Here is a 21,830-nt window from a genome sequence, read left to right on the forward strand (position 1 = left end):
AACAGTTATCAAGATAGTAATCAATCAACACACAAGGCACAAAAAAACTAGCTTAACTAGATACACATTTCCTGTTACAGAGGTGGAATTCTCCAGCTGCAAAACCACACAAACAAGACATGATAATTTATAACCAACTCAGCACAAACAAAATACACCCTAACTTAAAATGATAAATGACAAATATCATTTCTTTCTTTGAACAGGACAAAAAAAATCTATTTACAAGATGTTCAACAGCACATGATCCAAGATTGTTCAAAAGTCACAACTCTCTTACAAAAGGGTACAGCTTGAAAAATGAGGGATCAAATTGGTTCATATGTTAACATATTGCATTTTTAATCATGGTAAATTATGAGACAATGCTGTTTGGGCCTTAGTGTGGTTTTACCTTTAGCCCATAGAGACAGTGACTAGCCAGCAATGCAGCATGGAAGAGGCATCCTTATCAATTGTTGTTCCTCTATATATTTATGAAACAGCCTAGGGGGAGGGATGTGTCTGGCTAATCAGGGTGCAGCCAGCTTTGACCTGATTGGCCCTGCCCCTGCAGCTCCCGCCCTCCATCCCTGGACTCTAGCCTCTTTGCTCTCAGACTCCTCAGTGCCTGGAGCCAGCAACAGGTAAGGGGAGAGGCCCTGGGCAAAGGATCGTGGTGGAGGGCCTCTTGGCCTGCTAGGCTGGGCCTGCTGACTGCCTGCTAAGGAGCTCTGCCCCGGCCCTGATAACGAGCTGCCCAGCCCCTGGCCGTCCCACTTGCTCTGGATGCGAGCTGCAGCCCAAAGCCACCTTAAGCTGCCTGGCCAGGGGGCAGGGCCCATTCTTAGGAATGGGCTTTGAAGCTAATATATAAATAGAAGTCTGACTATGCCAGCAATAAACAGACCTGACAATGTCCCCCACTTCTACCCAAGTAGTCATCAACTCCTGTGTGCACCACTTCTAAAACCCATGGCATAATGCCTGCTTCTGGGGCACTTGTCTACCAGACCACATCTCCCTTACTGAAAAAGCATTCAAGAAAGAAAGACCAGGGCGGAATCCGCACGGAGCTTTTATTCCAATCCCAGGTCAATTCAGTCCCTGCCATCTCCACCGAATGCAATTTCCATTTTGATTTTATCCAATTTAAATTTTCCCCCTGCAACAAGTATGATTGATCCAGAGTGACCCTACCTTTATCCTGCAATATCCTAGAGTGGATATAACCCTCAATATTTGAAGAATCAGACTGAGAAAGCATGCGGAGCTCTGCCTGTTTTGAATTTAGGGCTGAACTCTGTGGTAAAGAAGCCCTGATTGGCCAGGACGTCAGTTCCTGGTTTCCAGGCTTAAAGGGGAAGCCCTAACTTTTCTCAGCAGAAGCTCCAGAAGCCTAAACTTCTCTCAGTAGAGATTTGCCTCTTGGTTTTTTTCCCCATTTGCTGTGTTTGGCTTCCTCCTCCCTTCTGTGCTTCCCTAACCACATGCAGAACACTTTTATGTTTCAATGGGAGGGGGAAGATCTGAGTTCAAATTGATCTGGATTCAGCAGGATCCACAACGGAATAAACAAAGTAAGTGCAAATTCAGCCCAGGATAGCTGTCTGTACCTCTTACTGTAGATATCTAGATATCAAGGAAAATTGCTAGGCTAAGAGCTACATAACAGGCATCAAGGTTCCAGTACTGTAAACTAATAATCCTACTTCAACTGTCTGTCCTAGATATTTTTCCTCAAGAGATTTCACTTTTCAAGAGCGAGAATGAGACATGTATTTATGGGGTGGTTTTTCCCCCCACCACCTCACTTCATTAAAATGTGCAAGAACAATCTTGCTTGACTTCACAATCCATTATGAAACTGCTCTGCAGAAACATCTGTAGGGAATTATGTAAACATTGTTCTTGTATTAATAAAAGGCTGCCAAGGAAGTATGAGGTTCACTTTTGCTCTCACACCATTAGGAGCAGCCATGAAAGTAACGTCTTACTGTGCTCCATGGTACCTCATGGCATCAGACTTAATTATGGCCAACCTAAGTAACTGCATGCCCTCTCTACCATAACTACCTCCTCCCTTTGTCAAAAGGATGCTTGGAGAAGTCCAAATTCACATGTATTCCAAATAAATTCTCCCTTTGCACCAAAATTTCCTTATCCAATCCCTGCAGTCTATCCTAGTCATTCATCCAGTTTGTTTGTTAAAGTTAAGCAGCTCTCCTGCCCCATATATGGTATGTATATGGGTTGACACTATGTTAAATCATTCTTAATTATGAAATCTGAGAATCAGAGAGTCATCTGTCCCATGAAACTCAGTGTTGCCAACTCTGGGTTGGGAAATACCAGGAAATTTGGGGTTGGAACGAGAGATGGATGGAGTTTGAGGAGGAGAGGGGCTTCAGTGGAGTAATGATGCCACAGAGTCCATATTTCAAAGCAGTCAGTCTGTCCAGGTGAACTGATCTTTGTTGACTGGAGGTCAGTTGCAATCCCAGAAGGTCTCTAGCAATCACCTGGAGGTTGGAAACCTCACATGCAAAAGAGGCAAACCAAACCAAAACAATCTGAAAAGGCTAGCCACTCCCATATCCAGAAAAGATTTCATCAAGTCAGGAGAGCATAACTTGCTGAACGGGTTTCTAAAATAATGCTGTAAATATTACAGATGAACTGCACGACAAGCTCCAAAACAATTCAGGTTTTGCAGCCTATCTGGCCTTGGGATAAAATATGGATGTCAACTTGTTGCAAAATGTAAAAATAAACCCTAAACCTCACCCAACCGAAAGCTCTCTTGATTTTGTCCACCTCACTTGGTATCCGGGGTATCCAACATTCATTAATTGTACTACTGAGAAATTTTACATTCATGTCTTTAAAATGGAAAACATTATGTTCCTTGTATTAAGAAAAGGCATCAAATCCCAAAACTTCCTACAACATAATGGATGATCCTTGTCCAGAATACAGCAATCCAAAGAATACTTGCAAATGTGCTCAAATGCTCAGAGGTTTGATTAGGTAACCCTTGCCTCACACACTAGTTAAGATAAAAGAACAAACGATTCTTCAGAAATTTCTGTAATAAATTGGAAGAAGCCATCAGGTCTGTTTGTAGCATAACAGTGAGCACATCTTACAGGCAGCGTATCTGTTTGCCAGCAGTCATTTCTCTTTGACTAGGCAGTACAAGTAACACAGCCAGCCTCCTTTGGGATTTCTGCCAGTTATTCTCCATGAGTGTCAGATGAAATATCTGCAAAAACTACTTCCACACATGCCCCAATTTCTATGTTTTTGCTAAAACTGGCTCCTTTTGCTAAAAATGGTGACTCTAATAGAATCACAGATCCCAGCAGAATTTGCAAAAATGCAGGGAAGAGATAGGCTGAATGTTGCCAGCCATAGGTACAATGTTGAGCAAGCGTGCTGAATGAAGCAAGATGGGAGTATGCATAATAAAACAAAAACAAAAACAACCTCAAACCCTCCAAGGAACAAAAGTATATTCATCTCTTGCCTATATTTCTAGAGAGTTTGGGAGGGGGCACTGGGGAAGGCAACGGCAACGGCAACATTTCTATTTATGTAATGTAAACATCTCTGAGGAAATGGATACGTTCTTCTAAGACAACAGTGGCAAAGTCTTCCATGTTTCAGTAACTGATTCCCCAGAGGTGGATATGTCACTGTTCTTTAGCAAGATGTATCACTTTATCACTAGCCACATGCGTCAAACTGCAGTCTTGGTTTTCTCTACCTTGGGCATTAGTAGATGTGGCATAGAAGTCTTGGCCTATCAGATACATTCCTACAGGTTTTACTTGTAGAATGCATGGAGTTATCTTCAGAAGTGCAAAAGCAACATCCAGCCCACCCAGGAGTCTGTGCGACACCTGTCAGAATGGGAGACCTAGGTCTACCTGGGAACAGTCACCAATATCTCTGACCCAGGTTATTGACCAAAGACATCCATAGCTTGTCAGGTCTCATCGTTAGTGACTTGCCAGAAAGTTGTAAATAAACAAACATGTTCCCCAGCTGTTCTGCCCTGATCCATATGGGGAGGTATGGTATACAAATTAAAGCATTAATTCTCCCTGTCCATATTTCCAATATTATTTGCCACTAGGATTACCCTAGGGGAAGGGCAAGAATGAAAAATGGCATTGGTTCAGTTGCCCCCTTTGCAAGAACAAGGTTTTAAATGCTTTCAGTTTTAACCTGCCATTTCCATGTAAAAATGGGGAGATTACATTTCTGCATCTTGAACTTGGATAAATGACTAAATATTTTCCATCCTGATTATATAATGGTCATTTCAAAAGGAAACAAAACAGTTTGCACTACCACTCCGCAGACTGGGCATGTAGCCATAAATGTTCTCTCTTGCCCTAAAAACTCAGTCATCCCAGTTTGAAAGGAGCTATGGTATCCTACTCTTTAAATAATATACTGGTAGAAAAAGATTAAGTGGCTGCAGAGGAAGAATACAGTTAATGAATCATCATGCAGAGGATGGAGAGAGTTCCTGTCTAACTTCATAACGAAGAACAAATATTCAGAGCAAAAGTCAAAGTTGGTTTCCCCATTTAGCACATGCTACGGGCTCTGCGCTTCCAAGAGCCCCAGATGGTGCCTTCCCCCAGGGATCAGGGCCATAGCCTCTCTTCTCCACACCCTTCCCTCTTTAAGGACATGCGGAGTAATAGCCCTTTCCACTGTGGCTGCTCCTGCTGCAATTGAACTCTGCTAGAGCAGCACAAATCCTTAAACTGGCTCTGGTGCTACAGGACCCATAGATCATAGAATAAGAGTTGGAAGGTACCTCATGGGTCATCTAGTCCAACCCCCGTGAATCCTTAAACCTCTCCTGGCAAAAGTGTTATAGCTTAAAACAGGGGTAATCAACCTGTGGTCTTCCAGATGTTCATGGACTACAATTCCCACGAGCCCCTGCCAGCAAACGCTGGCAGGGGCTCATGGGAATTGTAGTCCATGAACATCTGGAGGACCACAGATTGACTACCCCTGGCTTAAAAGATGTTTTTAGCTGCAAGTACATATTGTAAGCTGCCCTGAGTCTGCTTGCAGGGAAGGGCAGCATATAAATTAAATAATAAAATATTAAAGGCTACTTTTATTGCTAGAATACTCAGGTATGCCCAGACAGCACATGTTATGGATTTCATCCAATACCATTCAAATAATTTTTTTGGATAAGACCAACATTTACAGTCCTTGCAGAATCCTCCAAATTTGTGTGCCAAAACTAAAAAAAAGAAGAAGTCTAAACTGTGTTCCAAGGCAAGCTGATGAGACTTCTAGACAGGGAGTTGTACAGTTTTAAAAAAGAATCTTTGTATGTTTTGGTTATAATAAAATAACAGAGAACTAAGCATACAGGGAACTAAATTCATTCTCAATAGTCATTGTAGATCATTTCAATACTGCATAAAACTGTAAGAAATTCTTGCTGCAGCTAGTTCACCCTCGATTTTAATTGGGCCGCCGCAGCCAGTGCCACACCGCGAGGGGGAGAGGTGTGGGTGTGGGCACGCCAGTGGGCACACTCACGCAGGTGCAGAGTTCCATGTGTGCGCCTGCTGGCATGCTGATACCCGCACCTCCCCTCCCCCCCCCTGTGGCGCATGCTGGCTGCGGCAGGAGCGAACGGCCACTTTGGGAGCCAAAGCGCCCAACCCTACCACCAACCTTGCAAAGCAGATCGAAGTGGAAGACACCTGAGCTCTTGAGGCAGGAGATCTCGTTCTGCTAAAGGATAAGGCAGCCCCCAGGGATTCTTGGCCCTTGGTACTGGGCTAGTCCGGCAAGGTATCGTACATACCACAAACTTTGATGAGTGTGGGACTCCAATTAGAAAGATTTATACCAGACCGAACTTCAATGAATCCCCCTTCGATTACAAGAACTCTTGCAATGATGGAAGTCTTATGCTATGAGATATCTAATAAACATGATTTATAATGAGTTTAATCTGCGTTGGACACTCTATGTCTAAAGCCGTTCAGCTCGGACTTTGGGACAGAACAGTGGGAAAGAGTGAGAGTTCCATCCACTGTGGACGGCTATTATTTTTAACCTTAACCCCACTCCCTTCATTTTTTTGAAGGAGCTGTAAAAAAAACCCATCCCAAACATACTATGGATGAAGTATATTTTTTTCTCCCCATGTCTCTTGGAAGAAGTACAATTAAATCTGTTTTTTTTAAAACAGGAGTTGCATTGAACTGAAATCAAACAGAAACCATAATGGGGGAGAGGTTAGGAAAATATGATGTGTTTTAGTCATGAAGGAAACATCCCTTCAATCTGGACAAATCACAGGAGCTGCTAACATTAGAAAGGCATGCCATCCTTTGTGAACCAATGATCTGCAGCCTTTTAGCTAGTGGTAAGTACTGTACAATATGTCTCATAACACCAGATCCATTCATCGGAAATGACTGGCAGGAAATGCAGTATGTGCCCCTGTATGCTTGCCAGCTTTCTTTTAATAAGCAATATACTTTTGAAAGATGCTTTTCTGTTCCCGGAAACGTTTCCCACCAATACCGTTGAAGTGGGAGTCCTCCTTCCATTTTGGCAAGAGTTTTGGCTTCCTGTATCAACAATTCTTCATCCTTCATTGCAAAGCTGCTCAATGCATCTGTCTTTCTGCAACTAGGAATCTTCTATCCAGCAAATGATAGAGCATTAAGAAATACTGCAGACATTACAGGACCGGCTTTCATTCACAGCATTTAGCAACTTGAGACAAGAATGTGCATAATCAAAAAAAGAAGGGGAAAAAAAAGGGAATGTCGCAATTTGCCAGGCTTCCTGTTTGTGGAGAAAGCCTGAATATATACAATTTCTTATATTGCTTCCAGGAAAAGGCTAGGTATTGTTTCTACAGTTTGGAGTCAAACTCTCTAGCCTTTGCTGTCTTGCAGATGCCTATGCCTATGGTCTTCGAAAAGCCAGGAATACTACCAACCCACCATGAAGGTGGGCAAACTCCCTCTTGGATGAATCCCATGTCTCATAGCAGCCAGAAATCTCCAGAAAACTAATGAGTAGAAAACAAATACAGTGTTTTGCAACTGTCATTCATGTTCATGGTCTCTGCACACAGAAGTCCTGTTTAGCCTTTACTACACAATGGGAAGCAACCTTGATGTTAAACCTTGCTTTCATTTGTCAGCTTGCCTAAGAAATCCAGGAGATCAGTAAGGTAACAAGTAATCTATAGCGGCCAGGACATAATAGTGGTCTCCACTCCCTCCAATGGCAAACTACTTTGACAGTGGTTTTAAACACAGACATTAAAACGAGGTTTCATCTGCCCAATTCTTTAAGGGGGCTGGCTAAAACTCATAGACTAAGCAAGTCACATTAACAAACCCCCCCCTAAGGGTAGTTGGAGGAAACAAGATGCCTCACGACTGAGCTAGAGGAGAGTCTTAATTACCTTCTGTACACTTGGTAAAAAAGGGCAAAAGTCAAGAAACAACTCTTTTCACACCCACCAGTTAACTTCAGAAGACAGGCAGACTTTAGAATCAGTATCAGCTAACAGAGAGATGTATCATTTTAAACACGGAAACTCAAGTTGAAAGCAGAATAGGCTGTCTACAGGCAAAGAGTTGTCACTTCCATCCTCTCTTCCTACCTATAAAATGATGCACTACACAGGTTAGCTGAGAAGATGGTTCAGACAGAGTAGGAATTCTGCATAGTATAATATGAAATGGTCAATGTCTACCCAAAATGTTAAGTTAGGAGACTTATTTCAGGCAAAGTCATTCAAATATCAAATAGAAATTTCTTTTACAGTCCTTAGAAACCATGCCTCCTGCTCAGCAACAAGGAGAAAGCTGCACAAAATGGAGAGCATCCACCACCAAATATTTCCTGCATCTAATGCATATCTTGACGACTAAGATGGTTAATGCAGCATTAGTAGTACCTTGAACATACACTGCAGCAGGCACGTCTTAAAAGGCATCTGCATCTCACTAGTTTTACAGTAATTAATGCCATTAGCATTCCCAGCAGCTTTTATCAAGGGCTGGGTAGCATCATTTCAGCACGCACAATAGCAGAAGACAACCTACCAAACGGCCGACGCCACTTCCTGAAGCATCCAGGAGTTCTTTGAACATCCCCCATCCACAACTCTACTTGGCTAGTGAGTTCTAGCAAGATTTACAGGAGCACTTCACATACACACACTTGGTAAGACCAAAGCAAACCTGTTCTGACAGAGTGTTTGCTTTCCCTCTCCAACCGTCTTTCAGGCTTCTCTCCTTAGTCCTATTCAAACATCATTCCTGGCTCAGAAGCCACGCCTCGAGGAGCGGAAACAACAGACCAACCCTCTGGAACGTTTCTCCTATAACCAAGCTGCCTGCAGAACGGCCAGCACATTTCACAAACTGCCAATTAACTCAGTGCGTTGCACCGAACGGAGGGAGAGATGAAAGCAGTTAGGAGATAGCCACTCCCAAAGCAACTCAGCAGCCTGAGTCCACAGTTCCTACAACTCCAAGAATCTTCTGCTTTTCTACCCTTAAGATTATAGCTGGTAGAAAACCAACCAAACCCTACCATTATGAAGCATTCACAACACAGGGAGGAATAGGGAGATCTAAATGGGTCCCATTCAACACACAGCACAAAACTATGCAAACTGACAGTCTATTGCACACACAGCTTAAGGGAACAATAAAATCAGAGCCCAGTAGCACCTTTAAGACCAACAAAGATTTATTCAAGGTGTGAGCTGCTCATTTGAATATATCTATGACAGCTTAAGGGAGTTTTACTGCCAGTGACGGGTAGAGGCTTCTGCTGATAGATGGCACCATCTTCCCCTTTGAATGAGCAGATTATGTAACAGGCAAGTCATCACTAAGCAAGGCCATGGCTGGTTTAAGTTTTTGAAAAATTAGATTTTGTTGTATGAAAGCAGATCATTACTATAAACAATGGGGGCACCAAACAAATCTCCTAGCTTTGTTTTGTTAGTCAGCCACTGCCAATGTTCACACCGTTAATAATCCATAGAATATCCCAATGCTCATACCACTGGCGGATGACAGCTGTAGCAGAAAGAATCTTAACAGTTTTGCGGGCAGAAAGCCTGGTGTTAAAAGAGGTTAGCCTGACAAATTTGTGAAATGAGGCAGAGGAGCACTGTCACTCTTAATAAATTTCACCGAACAGAAACAAGATAAATACATTATTACCATGGGGCTTCATCCATTTCATTATGAATAAGTCATCTGTGACACAAGAGCTGAAGTTACATATTTCGATCAGCTCATGAATGAAATTGAGATTCTGATACTGTCTGTCAGATGTGCAGAGACAATGCCCTACAGCAAAGCTTACCAAGTTCAAAAGAGCACATAAAACGGATTTCCTTGGTGTGAAACAATACTGGAGGGAAATACTGTCAGCTGGGAACAATTCGTAACTATGGGTCGTGTATAGTATGCATTATGTATAAATAAAAATTAGTTTGATCATGCATGACACACATCCCAGTTGCCGTTATCCAGTCTCTCTCTTTGGGCATGTGGCAAGATAAAGATCACACTAGCAGTTAAAGGAATATCTTCAGAGATTGTTGCTGCGATACATGAAAAAGTAGATAGTAAACTGTAGCCATTGCATGAGCTTTTGTTAATCATTTTCATGTAACTTTGGCAATGATTGTTCCCATTTTACAGACAGGAGACTGAATTGCATTTGTTGAATGAACGCAGAGTTAAACTACAATGATGTAGTTGGGTAATTGGATGAGGTTTTTATACAGGCTCTTCTTATAGGATGCTGGTTTTAATTATCTATTGTACACTGGATTGTGTGTTTAGAAACCATTTGGCACTTATTTTAGGAAAAGCACAATATAAATATACTAAATAAATCCAATTATATTACACAGTAAACTGAGGTTCTGGATTCTAGCACTGGCTCCTGAAACCCAAATTAACTACTAAAATCAATTTTCTACTCATTTTCATGGTGACGTACAATTAGTTGGACAGCTACATTTTGGAGAACACAATAACGGTTTAGCAGGAACTAGCAGTGGAAACACATAGTTAATCCCACTCCTGAACTGGCATTTGAGACCAGATTTAAAGCTCTGCATTCTGGGCCATGTCCCTGAATGGTTGTAAACATGTTAGTGAAGAACTGGGCAATCCTTTCAAAACTTGGTCTAAATTCTCCATCCCAGAAGTTACTGGCCTACTTGGAAAACAGCTATGCTGTAAAGGTTTTCTGTTGCCATGAGATATATGCAACAATACAAGTTTTAATAAGACCAAAGAGAAAGGAAGATTATTAGCACATGGCTGAAACTGGCTCCAAATCAATTGAAGGGTGGCCCCCTGTTTCTTACTTCACTGGGTGCGGGAGAGTAAATTAGTCAATCGCAAAAGGTTAGCGTAGTACACATGGTGGGCTAGAGAGGTGCAAGATACATTTCCCAGGGCCAGCTCTGCTGTGTTCAAATGGCATGGGAGCCAAGCATGGGGGAGGAGAAAGGACATCAACAGTGCAGTCCTAAGCATAGATACACCCTTCTAAGCCTATTGTTTCAACACTTCTATCATATAAATGGGTTCTTAAAAGGTCACCTGACAGCCCATACCTATGATATAACTACTGAGTTGGATTGAACACAAGGACCATGTCAAATCTATGCCAGGATCCCCAATCGTCTAAGCATTTTCCTACATACATCAACCATCGTTTACCTTGATGACTGAACATAGGGTCCAACCCATTAGGGTGAGCTTGTGGGCACAGCAGATGCAACCTGCACTCTTACCATGCAACTAAAAGCACTTAGCCAAAATGCAATACATTTTTGACAGGAGTGCAAGAATGCAGCAAGTATGAACTGCAAGATGTGCCTTGAAATACACACAAGATATTACACAAGTGCTGATGAACCAACACAGAGTCCTTTAACCAAACTCTACTTTTTGGTTCTTGCTGACAAAACTCTCCTGCATTCTCTTCTCAACTATGTCTCAGCCTGCCAGTGCTTATTTGTTCTCCAACTCAACTTTTAAATAGTCTGAGTCCAGGCCAGCAATGTGTAATTGTTTTACCAGATGATGTCTTTCAAAGTTAACTCCAGAAATGCTGAAAAGAGAAATTGGGGGGAAATTATCTTAAAGATTTATCTGCAATAGATGGATGAAAGACAACAGAATTTCTGAACAAAAATTTGTATTTACAGTTCAGTCTGATACACTAGACAACACCACAACATTTCCTGACAATGGCAACACCTCCATAGTTTGTTGGTATCTTATGCCTTCTAAATAGTGAAAACAGGCAGCAAAAAGACCCAGTTCCAAGGAGCTTAAGAACCTAGCAAATACCGTAGAATCCATAGCAACACTCCCTTCCTCACACAATTGTGGGGCCATATGCTGACAGCACCCCCCTGTCAGCCATACATGTAAGCAGGCAACCATCACGTGGCAATGCTAGTATACCTCCATGACATCACTCTGCTTTCAACTACAAGAAGTGTATAGAATGCCATTTGAGCAGAGGTATGCTGGGTAGTTTGACCAAGTTGATCTCTCCTCTAGCCCAGGGGTAGTCAACCTGTGGTCCTCCAGATGTTCATGGACTACAATTCCGATGAGCCCCTGCCAGCAAATGCTGACAGGGGCTCATGGGAATTATAATCCATGGACATCTGGAGGACCACAGGTTGACTACCCCTGCTCTAGCCTACTGACAGAAAGAATCCAATTGGCCATTGAAATGCAGTTATTTCATCTGAGACAAAAGGGAAAAGGATAAAAAACAAGAACTTTAAAACTATTTGCAGGTAGCAGTTTTTGCTGGGGTCATTAAGTTGTAACATTTCAATTGTCAACTCTCAATGTGGTTGTATTCTGCTCATTCTTTGGTACACTGTCACCAGTCGGTTGCTTCAGGAATTACCTACTAAGAGGGTCTTGGCCTCCCTACTGTACTGCTGTTCTAAGGCTCTGCCTAGCGATGGGTCTCCCACTGCCCACAGTCAGGTTACCATGGAGATGGCTTGCCACCCTTGCACATTCCTAGGGAAATAGTGATTTAGCAACCCACCGCTTCTCTTCCCCCAACACCCACTTAAATGGCACGTTCCAACTGTCAAGTGGTACCGAGAACACCTACTAGCATTTGAAATAGTGAAGAATTTATTACAAGTTAATATGCTCTGCACAACAAGAAATATAAAGGAAAAGAGCTAAATACATGATCCACTGTCTGATCTTGTTCTGAAGCAGGTACTTTGAACTTAGACGTTAGTTTCCTGAAAACTTTCCATTACCTTGAGGCTTCATCCAGGCAATCAGCCTTAGTCTACTCCACAGGGCAATGATGGCCATCAAGATGATGTCTAGATGTGAAGTGCTTCTTCCTCCAGACAGAACCAGCCAGAACCGATCACTTTCCTTCCATGCCAAAGGATTTTATCTCTTCTGTTTTCCCACACCACTCAAGAGTTTTAAAATTATTTCACGAAATCTCCAGGAAGATACACTATAGCCTCTTTCACCCCTAAGTCTCTGTGTCAACTTCTGGGCAACAGATTCCAGATAAGGTTTGAGCTGGCCACTTTATTTTCTCCAGCCAGTATGGCCGTTAGCATTTCAAAGGTTTGATTTCCCCCCTCCGTCCTGTCAGGCTAGGAGAGAGAAAACCTAAATGTGGGGATTCTGTCAAGCCCAAACCCTGAAGTTTAAAGAGGTATTTCTATACACTGAGAATGAGGCAAGCAACAATGACAGTGGCAGTAAAACAGAGGGAGGAATAACTCAGATCCCCTTCACTGCAGACCATTCTTTCCCCCCCCCCCACATGCCCAAGTGGGCACACAAGAAAAAGATTACAGTGCAGTTGGAATCCAAGGCAGGAAAGACCCCAGCATTGTATTAGACTAGCTACCAAGCAGCCCTGGAAGGATTCCCAGGCACAGTTGAGACTTTGCCTCATCAGTCCCAAACATAGGGGGTGGGACTTTCATGTGAGTAGAATCTGATGCACACTACCATGTTGTTAGTGTTCATTCATGTAGCTTTTTCTTTAGTTCACTGCTGCTATTGGTCAGTGGTCAGGTAGTCTAGGGTGGAGGTGGCCAGGTGCATGGGCCAGGTAGTCTGGGGTGGAGGTGGCAGGGCGGCAGGGCTAATCCCCAATTGTACCTGGCACTGCCACGATCCCGGCCCCGGCCCAGAGAAGAGCCCTGGATAGCCTGTGGTAAGAGAATGCAGATTCTTTCACATTCCCTGTGACGCCACAGTCGCTATCCGTGGCCCTGCTGGGCCAGCCCCATGTATAATGGAAGAGCTGGGCCTTTGGGCCTGGATCCTCCCACAATTGACAGAGGCGCTGCATGGACACCAAATGCCCCTGTCAGCACTGTGGAGCCACAGAGCTGACCAGGGCTGATTCACACCCCCACGTGGGCAGGAGAGTGGCATGCCACTCTCCTGTCAGTGTGTGGTGGGCCCCTGGGCCCCCCACCGCACTGCTGTCGCCAGTGCCGCAGGCCCTCCCAGCCCCAGTGGTGTGTGTATGTATGCACAATGTCACGGCACTCAGTGTACGACAGGAGATTCCTTCCCCTGTGCATTCTCTGTCATTCCCCTATGCATGCTACCTCACCGTTAGCAACTGGCAGTGACCCAGTGTGGCCACTGCTGTGCATAATAGGTCACTGAGAAAGAGAGAATATAAATATTCTTCTCAACAGCCCTTGCTCTGCTGCATTTCTCATCTTGTTTGTTATCTGGTCTATCTTACACTACCACTAATCAGACAGACTGAGAGCCTAGAGCAGACAAATCTTTCCTTGTACAGAAGTACCCTAGAAGAACCTCTTAGCAGTCTCAGATGGTCATAGGTGTGTTAAAGATACCAAGTTTTAAAGTAAGGTAGGTGAGACATTCTGATCTATACTACTGCAGATTTCCATAAGTGTTTGTTCTATACTGCCAAACCACAGGACCCCTTCTTCGAAGGATTAAGCTTCAGACCCTTGAGCCAGTCTGTCAAAGCCTCCAGACATCTGGCTAATAAGTCTCGGGGTGAGTCAGGGTGGCTGTCCATCATGAGGAAAAGCTGGGTATCATCTGTGTATTGGTGACATCCCAGTCTGAACCTCCTTTTGGATACAGGGAATGAGATCAATAGAGTAACCCAGACATTCTTATATGATGAATCCCATTTTGAGATGACAGTTCCATGAACTGCTTTGGGAATCCATTGCCATCATGGTCTGCCCCAGAATAGGGCATTTTGTCCAGGAGATAAATTAACCAAGAAACTTCTGGACACAGGAATTCTCTTAAAGAGACTTAAGTAAGAGAAGGGGAGGTGAGCAAAACACAGCAAAGACACAAAGCACTGCAGCTTTAAGAAGAAATGAAACCAGCTGGGCTTTGCTTTGAATCTTGGATGTCTTTGCATCCAGAATTATTTTGTCACAATGGTTTCCTGCTGCCAAGACACACTCCAGTTCCAAGCACAGGGGGTAACTTGATCCAAACAAAACACATGCACTGCTCTAGAGACTCTCTCTCTCAAAAGATTAGATTGCTCTTCAGCATAGAAATACATGAAATGCTCTTGGGGGAAAAGCACACATCTCCTCCCTTTTCATTTGTGTTAAAGGCACAATGCTGACATAGGCTACAGCCATGGTCAACAAGCATTCTACAGATATTTCTGCCATCACTACCATGGCTTCACCTGTTTGTAAATAAGGAAGTATGAACTGTCAGAAATAGTCTGCTTCTATATCAGGCATTCAGCTATGGGCCATTGATCATGGAGCACCAACTAATGACTGCAATATAGATCAGAGTTTGAGTGGCTCACATGGTGCATCATGGTTACATCAAAGCTTAAACCACATTCAGAACAATGCAAACCTGCAGCCTTATAGTAAGGTCCAAACTGGATTTGATTACGGCAAATATGCATTTCTTTCTGAAAGTTGCCTTCTTCCCATATGAAACCAAGGAATAGGCATCTCTTAGGCCAAATTACTTATAAATTTTGAATACCCAGCATTGTAGCACTTGGAAAACTAAAGTAAATTTGGAAAAATGGAAAAGATCGGAATTTAATGACCCCCCCTCCATATTTCTCCAACTTAATGAACTCTTCCAGGCTGCTTTAAATATGCACCAGTATAGAATGAGTGAGACTTTGTCTTGGCAGTAGTATGTGTGAAAAAGATCTGGGGATCTTAGTAGACCAGACAATAAACATGAGTCAGCAGTGTGACTCGGTAGCTAAAAAGACAAATGGGATTTTGGGCTGTATTAAATGAATTGTAGTGTCCAGATCACACAAGGTGATGCTACTGCTTTACACCACTCTAGTAAGAACTCACTTGGGAGTACTGTGTTCAATTTTGGGCACCACAACTGAAGAAAGATGTAGAGAAAATGGAGCATGTCCAGAGGAGGGTGATCAAGATGGTGAGGGGCATCTTGATCATGGCAGTAAAAATTAACCCTCACATTCTCGGCAGGTGGTGGGCTCTCCTTCTTTGGAAGGTTTTAAGCAGAGGCTAGATACTCATCTGACAGAAATGCTGGTTTTTTTTAACTTAGGCAAATTGTGAGTGGGTCAGCAGGAAGGGATGTGCCAATGTTTGTCTCTTGTGGCTATTTCCTTGCATACCCAAGAATTTGCTAATCACCACTGTGGGATAATAGGTGAATTTCCTCCAGTCCAGGCTGGATTCTGGAGATTTTTGGTGGGAGAGGATCATTTGGCCATGAATTTGGGGTCACAGTGGGAGGGCAGGTAGTTGTGAGCTGTGAGGCATTGTGCAGGGGGTTGGACTAGATCACCCTGCAAGTCCCTTCCAACTCTATGATTCTATGAAATATCAGTAAGAGAAAACAACCTAGGCACAATAAGGGACATATCCCTTCCCCTCCATACCACTACCTGAACTAAAATCAATGAAACACATTTACAATGAGAGAAATGGTGCACATGGCATTATAGTCTCCCTCTTCCCTAGAGTCATGGCCTTGCTACTGCTGCTTAAAGACCAAATTCTTTCAGGAGTTGCAATAATGGAAGGATAAAAGCATTTCCCCCTCTCCTCTTGCAAATCTTATACAGACCCCACCCCCCAGTCCATGGTTACAGTCAAACTGACTGGGGAGTGAGGACTGTTAAAGAAGATGTGGAAGGTTCAGTGGCCTCATTTACACGCTCCTTTAATATCCCACTCTCCCCACTTTAGATGTGAACAAGGTGGACACGTGAGCAAGGCTCTGTGATGTCAGAAGTTTCTTCTAACTCACGATTTTGTTCTCACATATTAATGTGATCCTTGTTTACAATTTATTTTTTCCAATCAATTTTTAATATACAAAACGGTCTTAATGTGTTCAATGGACTTTTGGTTGTCTAATTTCAGAACTCTACTGAAGATTTAAATTAAAACACTCTTTTTTAGCAACCTTTCTTTCCCCAGCTGGCAGTCATCTAGTTCCTAAAGTAGAAATGCAAGTGAATGTCTAAGTTAGGCAGAGCCAGAAGTATGCTAGAGAATTCAATTTCTTCTCAGCTGAATTCTGGAATTAATCTTCCATTTTTTTCCAAATACATTGTCTGTATTTTTGCCTGACAGCCCTCAGATTTACAGCTGTTTCCAGATATTGTTCCATCCTTAAATAAAAAAGGGACACACAAGCAGAGAAGAGATTTCAAAATGTGCAAGTCAATATTAGAAGCAGAACTTGCAAAAGAGCAGGAGCCCCTAAAGGTACATCAGATTAAAACAAAGATTATAGGGAACATTTTGTGGAAGAGACAGAAGTTTTTCCTCTGGGAGGAAAAAAAAACAAGCTGTTCCAATTGGTTATTCAAAACAAGTTGGACAACGGTTCAAGCCATAACAACCAGCTAGGGACCATAAACGGAAGATATATTCTCCAGTTCCCAGATGTCATCCTGCTAAGTCCAAAGCAGAGATGTCTACTCTTTTCATAGACTCACAGGAGATCATGGAGAGGGTACACATGACAGAAGAGGTGGTACATGCAGCTATAAGTTTAAGACAGGACTAGCGCTCTTTCAGAAGGAAAGTATTTTCTTTGGAAAAGCAAAAAAAGTATCTCCCCCACACAGACCATATGTGGGCAAAAGAGATTCCCACTTTCCGAGAATCTTTCCCATTAGCTCCCAAGCCTCAGTCTGTTGAGTAAGTCAAGCATTCTTTCCAAGGTACTGCAACCACAAAAACCAAAGATCTTTTAATGGTACATGGAATCACCAGCCTGACACTGAACATCATTGGCTTTCCACTTGCTTTTTGGTTCATGACTTCCCACTTGAAAGGTCCAGCACAGAAACAAGCAGATGTCCTCTAGTGGAAGAATGAAAAACTGCACCTTAAGAGCTGTGAATGGCTTAGCCTAGGAAGCCTGCTATGTAGCAAGTTGGTTCTAGTTTAGCTATTCCCAGCTGTAGCTCATCACAGATTGCCAGATAACTAAGACCCAATTAGGCATCTGTCTTTTCACAGACCTACCACATTTTGTATCAATTTTTAAAAGTTAAGAGTCAAAGAAATCCCAGTATATTGATTTGAAAATCTGGACACTAGGGTTGGGTGCTTTGGCATCCAAAGCGGCCATTCGTGCCCGAAGCAGCCAGCACTGTGGCACGGGAGGAAGGCATGGGTGGATGCACCTCCCCCCCCCCCCCGCACCATGGTGCTGGCTGCTTTGGGTGCGAATGGCTGATTCGGACACTGGAGCGCCCAACCCTACAGTGGACACCTAAAGGAAAAGATGAAGTAGTTTGTTGGCATCCAAAACATGCTTTCTTTCTTAAAGGAATTCTTTTGAGGCGTCTAAAACAATGACTATAATTAACAAGAGTAGGCTGCACTCTACAAGATGTCCCACAATACTCCCAAACTGAGGAGACAACATATTTAATTCCCCCCTCCAAATAACAATGCAAGCTCCTAAAGCTGATCCACCTGGACCCTTTTCCCAAATGACACTGTCCATACTTTTGCCTGAGAGTACTCAGAATTTACAGCTGTTTACAGATATTGTTCCATCCTTTAAAAAAAGTGACACGCCAGCAGAAAAAAATGGTTTAATATTGCGCAAATCAGTTTTTGAATTAGAAATCTCAAAAGAGAAGTGGGAAGTCTTAAACCAAAAAGCAAGTGGAAAACTAATGATTAGATTAAAACAAAGATTATAGGGGACAACAACGTTTGTAGAAGAGACAGGAAGCTTTTCCCTCAGGAAAAGGAAAAAAGTAAGCAGTGCCAATTGGTAACTCCAAACAAGTTGTACAATGGTCCAAGCCATAACAACTAGCAAGGAACCATAACAAGATGAAGACATATTTTCCAGTTCCCAGGTGCCATCCTGCCGTGGGGAAAAAGAGGCCACAACTGTATTCATGGGACAGGCATTCATTTTCCTAAGCTTCAAAAGGGAACAGAGGAAAAGTTGCTGAGTTACTTCAAGTGTAACATTAAGAAGCTGAGCTATGAGTCAAGAATCCCCCAGTTTAAATCCCAACACACAATTGAACTTACTAAGCAACTCTCTTTTTTTGTAGGGAAAGACCTGGATGATCCATGCTAGCCCAATCTCATTGGATCTGAGAAGCTAATTGGTTTAGTCCTGGTTAGCATTTAGATGGGAGACCAGCAGTCCAGGATTGCTATGTAGAGGTAAAAGGTAAAGGTAAAGGTAAAGGTATCCCCTGTGCAAGCACTGAGTCATATCTGACCCTTGGGGTGACACCCAAAAAGCATTTTCATGGCAGACTCAATACGGGGTAGTTTGCCATTCCCTTCCCCAGTCATTGCCATTTACCCCCCAGCAAGCTGGGTACTCATTTTACCGACCTCGGAAGGATGGAAGGCTGAGTCAACCTTGAGCCAACTGCTGGGATTGAACTCCCAACCTCATGGACAGACAGCTTCAGACAGTATTTCTGCCACTTACAACTCTGCGCCACAAGAGGTAGGCAATGGCAAATCACCTCTGAACATCTCTTGTCTTGAAATCCCTCTGGGGTCACTATAAGTAAGCTGTGACTTGATGGCACTTTCCACCACCAATAGTGACTTGAAAATAGTTCCTTGTATGATTGTTGTGATGGAGATTTCTTTCTTTTAATTTAGATTTTTAAGAGCAATGAAAAAATCTGTATCATCCATCCCCTTTTTCAATTGGGCAAGGCTGTGCAAATGAGGCTGCAATTTCCTCTCCTCCTCTGTCATGGCACATCAGCACACATACATGCCTTTGCCTTCACTCCATCCGCAGAAGCCACCTCCTTCACCACTGTTGCTACCACCTTCTTCTTCTTCTCTGCCCACCTCTCTTGCTCTTTCTCTGCTACAATGCTGGAGAAGGAGGGGGAAGAAGGCCGGCAGAAAGTCATTATGTGTGAAGATAGTGGTAGTGGGGAGCTGCTGATGGAAATGGGCATTAGAGGAAGTATAGGAATTGGAATTTCGAAATCACAATTGACTTAATTCACAGCACGTCAGAAAGCTAATTCACAGCACATCAGAAATATTCTATTTCTAAAGGGAGAATGCAAAAATGCAAACCAACCAAGGCCTTCTGCCCTAAAGCCAAATGTGAGGAGGGTCTTTGGTTGTCAACATAGAGGAAAAGGCACTGTGTTTGCTCAAAGAAGCATTTATGATTCCTGCATATGTTCCAGGGTGGAGTCCTAGCATTTTCTTGACTCCTACTGAGCCATGCTATAGAACTTGATCACAGAACTATTAGGAATGATAATAGAACCAAGGGGAATAATAAACAATTAATGGGAGAGATCAGCTATATGATATAAGTAAAATATGTATGAAATTATGAACACAAGCCAATTCAGGCCATTGAAACAGAGAATTGGCCATGAATCTATTCTTAGTTTCAGGTGGGTGGAGAATGTGACTATTCAGTATGTGATGTTAACTCTTGATGTCATCACTAAGCAAGGCTAGATTAAAGTCTCTGGATTCCCTGGGAAGAGTTTTCTTGGGTGACTCAGTCATATGCTTTACATTTAAACCATCTGGACAGATGCTCATCAACTCTCCTTTCAAATGTACCCCGGGTGAGCCAGTTTGGTGTAGTGGTTAGGAGTGCGGACTTCTAATCTGGCATTCCAGGTTCGATTCTGCGCTCCCCCACATGCAGCCCGCTGGGTGACCTTGGGCTAGTCACAGCACTGATTAAACTGTTCTGACCGGGCAGTGATATCAGTGCTCTCTCAGCCTCACCTACCTCACAGGGTGTCTGTTGTGGGGAGAGGAATGGGAAGGTGAATGTAAGCCGCTTTGAGCCTCCTTCGGGTAGGGAAAAGCGGCATATAAGAACCAACTCTTCTTCTTCTTCTTCAAATCTTAAATAACCTGCTTCTCCACCCAGTGGTGAGCTGTTAGAAGATATTTTTCACAGTGCTTACCTTTGATCTTCCTACTGTTGCTTTCTTCAGTATGCTCACATAAAGTTTACAACATAAAGGTATCAGAATGCATATTAAAGGGGATCTAGTCTTCTGTGACACTCATTAGTTTACCAGTTTGGACTGTCTGCATTCCCTTAAATAAGGAGGGAAAGAAATGCAAAAGTCCTCTTTACTGACCACTCCACTCTCACTATGACATTATAGGTCCCAGGTTCGCATTTAAAAGGTTGAATAGTTGAATTTCATGAAGATAACAACTGCCATATATACCAAGAGCAAACCAGGGCAGGGAGAGGAGAAGGAATATTTCTGGCTGCAATTGAAACTGGTCTGCTAATGATTGCAGCTTCTATGACTGCCAAGACGTTATTGAAACTGCTTATTTGCTGTGCAGCTCAGGGGAAAATAAAAATGAACACTCCACGCTTTATTAATCTTGTCCTCATCTGACATAAAAATGCACCATCAGTCTTCTGCTTTGATATTTTCAGACCAATTTGTCAAAACAAGCATACAGTTAAGTCATTAATCATTTCCTCTGATTAAACAAAAAAAGAGGTTGGTGGGGGACAGAGAAGCAAACTGACATATGTTTAAATCAGCATGGGGGGAATCTTAAGATTTAAACATTTACTTGAAAAATATTTTAAAACCTCAAAGCTTTATGATGTAACAAGAGCCCAGTGAAACAATAGTTTCTTAGCTGCTGTAACTCTAGAAACCTAGCCACACAAGGTAACTGCAATAAGGAATGGGAATCCTGTAATATCCCTCAGATCTTTCCGGGTATTGCTCTCTCAACAAAATTGCTGAGCTGGTGACCTATTTGGCGGATACAGAAACCCAATCATTATAACATTAGAGTGTTCTAATATAGAAAGCAGATTTTTCCTGGGGAGGTTTCAAGGTCCCCAAGCTGGCAATGACTCCATAAACAGAGGGGAAAATGCGTAAAGGGATCTAAGCAAGGGGGGGTGGGGAGGCCCAGCATATAATTTTTTTCCTTTTGAGCTGCCAGCCTGAGCTCTGAGCTGTTGTGGGTTTCTGCTCCTCCATGAGGAAAGGGAAGAAAGAGCCAAAAGTTCGACAGTTGGAAGAAGTTGGGAGTAAAATAAAGGCAGAAATTAAAATCAAGTAACAAAGTTCTAGTCCTTCCTAGCTCTTGGCTGGAAAGCAAGCAAGGGAGAATGAGGAAAGATCCACAACCTTCCACACTCTGTGCTGGTGGTGGGCTCCCTTAAATAAACATCTGCAGGACCCGCTTCTTTTAGCTGGGCATCTTCGGAGATCATTGCTTATGGCAGACAGTCAAGATAGTC

The 21,830-nt window shown here is 42.9% G+C and overlaps 1 protein-coding gene across 7 annotated transcripts in view; it reads right to left on the minus strand.

The window, feature by feature from the left end:
* Positions 1 to 21,830, minus strand: part of SH3PXD2A (SH3 and PX domains 2A) — a 284,459-nt gene that overhangs the window by 43,782 nt on the left and 218,847 nt on the right. Inside the window, exon 1 of one of the 7 annotated variants that reach the window (XM_077349638.1) lies at positions 8,109 to 8,292. The exons of the other annotated variants lie outside the window; for them this stretch is intronic. Coding sequence (XP_077205753.1) covers positions 8,109 to 8,163 — 55 coding nt within the window. The 5' untranslated portion in view covers positions 8,164 to 8,292. Of the gene's footprint in view, positions 1 to 8,108; positions 8,293 to 21,830 lie in introns of those variants that run through there. 7 annotated transcript variants of the gene reach the window in all.

This window comes from Paroedura picta, chromosome 8 (genome assembly GCF_049243985.1).
Source record: "Paroedura picta isolate Pp20150507F chromosome 8, Ppicta_v3.0, whole genome shotgun sequence".
Classification (NCBI taxonomy): domain Eukaryota; kingdom Metazoa; phylum Chordata; class Lepidosauria; order Squamata; family Gekkonidae; genus Paroedura; species Paroedura picta.